Source organism: Marmota marmota, unplaced genomic scaffold, assembly GCF_001458135.2.
Source record: "Marmota marmota marmota unplaced genomic scaffold, marMar, whole genome shotgun sequence".
NCBI lineage: Eukaryota > Metazoa > Chordata > Mammalia > Rodentia > Sciuridae > Marmota > Marmota marmota.
In genome coordinates this window covers 567,535-570,117 of record NW_025999895.1, presented here as the reverse complement: position 1 = coordinate 570,117, position 2,583 = coordinate 567,535, and the positions used below count along the sequence as shown (strand labels likewise).

At 69.0% G+C, this 2,583-nt stretch overlaps 1 protein-coding gene across 1 annotated transcript; it reads left to right on the top strand.

Moving 5' to 3' along the window:
• Window positions 1–468: 468 nt before the first annotated feature.
• On the top strand, window positions 469–2,074 carry Tex19 (testis expressed 19). Its single transcript, XM_015504240.2, has one exon. The coding sequence runs from the start codon at window positions 580–582 to the stop codon at window positions 1,621–1,623; it is 1,044 nt and encodes a 347-aa protein (XP_015359726.1). The 5' UTR covers window positions 469–579; the 3' UTR covers window positions 1,624–2,074.
• The last annotated feature ends 509 nt before the right edge of the window (window positions 2,075–2,583 follow it).

The following is a 2,583-nucleotide window of genomic DNA, read 5'->3' as shown; positions in this document are numbered from 1 at the left end:
CCCAAAGCCAGGGTGGGGTGGAGCGGGGCGGGGCTGGATGCCGAGGGCCACCGGGGCCATGGATCCTCGGGGCAACCGTCCCGGAGGGTCCGGGCCTCTGCCTCCCCCGGGCTCCCTCCCATTTTGTAGGCCAGGCCGATGGGGCTGAGGGGGGCCCCGAAGGGACCCCTGAGGGGACGGGGTGGCCAAGGGACCCCAGTCCCGTGTTGGGCAGGCCGAGCGGAGGTGGTCTGGGGGCCTGCCTGAACCCCGACACCCCCTAGGCCTGCGGGCCCCAGCTTTCTGCCCCAGGGTTGCCTGACCCCACCTGCCTTGCCTTCCCAGCTCCAGACACGACACAGGGTTCAGCTGCAGAAGCTTCTAGAAGTTCTGACCCCAGTGTCTGCAACTGCCAGCTGAATTGGGACCCCGATCTCCCACCCACGCCACACCCCCAACTCCTCCTCTCGCTCTGCCTCCCTCCCCCCAGCCCCTCCTGCCTGCCCCAGCACCTCCCTGGCCCCCAGCCTGTGGGCCTGCTCCCCTGAGAGCCCAGGGAGGGCCCCTGCTGCCCACCTGCAGAAGGCGGGCGGTGTGGCCATGTGCCCCCCGGTCAGCGTGCGCCAAGGGAGGGAGGGCATGTCCTGCCTCTACGCATCCTGGCTGTACCAGATACAGCATGGAGACGAGCTGAGCGTCTGCTTTGCCTGCTTCAAGGTCGCCTTCCTGGACCTCAAAGACATGCTGGAGTCGGAAGACTGGGAAGATGAGGACTGGGACCCCGAGACCGCGGAGCTCCTGGAGGCAGGGCCTGAGCAGGAGGGGTCCCCGGGGCAGCCTGGGCAGGGGGGCGCCGAGCCCTGGGGGCCTGGGGCCCTGGCGTCAGCACCAGCGGGGTCAGAAGAGGTGGGCCTGGACCCCCTGTTTGTGCCCACCGAGCTGGGGCCCCAGAACGCGGTGCCCCTGGGCCTGGGCCCCGAGGACGCCGACTGGACCCAGGCCCTGCCCTGGAGGTTCGAGGGGCTGCCCCCATGCTCACACTGGCCACGCCCCCCTTCTCCGTGGCAGAACTTCCTGGGTGCAGACCTGCCCCCCGGGGAGCCCATGGTGCTGGAGCTGGGTACCAGCCGGCCCGTGGAGCCCGAGGAGCCCGAGGCGGCCGAGGCCTGGCTCCTGGGCCTGCAGGTTGTGTCCATGGTGGGCTGCCAGGATGCTGTCTACCTTCGGAGGATGGTTCCGGGCTGGGCCCTGCAGACCCCGGGCCAGCGCTGGAAACTGCTGCTGGAGCCCGGGGAGGTGTGGGTGGTGAGGCTCCAGAACCCGTCCCAGCAGCAGGACCTGCACCGCTGGGAGCTGAGTGTCCTGGAGAGGGCGGGGCCAGGCGCGGAGCTGGTGCCCGCAGACTGTGCCCTGCAGAAGAGGGGCTTCACCATCGTCTCCTACTCACCCTGCAGCCAGAGGGAGGCGGAGGAGGGGGCCTCGGCCTCGAAGCCACGGTCCTGCCCCCAAGGACAGGACGCCAGCACTGCCGAGCCCTGGAGCCGCGTGCCCGAGAGGCCCGGGGAGAGCCTGGCTGTGGTGGGAGCCTCTGTCCTGGGGGAGCTGCCCTGCTTCCAGCCCTTCAGGCCTGGGCCCCAGAACTGAGGGGCTGGGGCCCTTGTCCTGGCTGCTCACCTGGGGGGCCGGGCCGTGGGGGCCCCAAGGGAAGGTCAGGGACGTTCACGGACTCATCGCAGCAGTTACCTGCCTGTCAGTTGACTGTCACCATCACCTGCCTTCGGAACGCAGCGCTGACCACCATTGTTGCCGGGAGAAAGGTCAACTGCCCCTGATGCGGGAGCAGGTCCCAGAACCGTGCCTGGCTGTGAGGAGGGACGCCAGGGGTGAGACCCCCAGAGACGCGGGCGACCAGGACATGTCTGGGATCGCGTGGGAGGGGTCCTGGACGTCCTGCGGGGCCCTGACTGCAGCACTGGGGTCTCGTCTGCCGTGGGAGGAGGAGATCGGGTGGTGAATGCTGGGCACCGGGGCCTTTGGCCTGCCGATTCCTGCTCCTCTGCGTGTTGTTTGGTTTCAATAAAGTCACAGAGCTCTGCTTGGCGCCCTGCGTGGTCTCCCCTCGGCAGTCCTCACGGGCCCAAGGAGTCCCCAGTGTCCGAGCCAGGCCCCACCCCGCCCAGGGCCAGGAGGGGACACAGCTCAGGGCGCTGGCTCAGCCTCACGAGGGCAGTTCGTGCCACAGGGGTTCAGCCATGCTGTGAGTCAAGCCCACATGCCGATGGCCACCTAAACCAGGAGGCCCTGAGTTCGACGTGAGCGTGTCTCACAACTACGTGCCCCAGAAGGTACACCAACCTTGGGGCAGACCAGGTGTGAAGGGTGTAGGGGTGAGATGGGCACACGCTTCCACCCTGGGGGCTCTGCGCAGGTGAGGTGGCAGCCTGGGGGTCAGGAGCCTGGTGCGGGGGACTTTGGGGGTGTGGCTGCCTCCTCCTGCAGGGGACGGTCTGGAGCGTCCCGGCTCCTCTGCTGGCTGTCCCAGGCTGGATGGTCAGCGGGGCATGACCCCAGGGCTTCCTGCCGGGTCAGTCAAGGCAGCAGCGG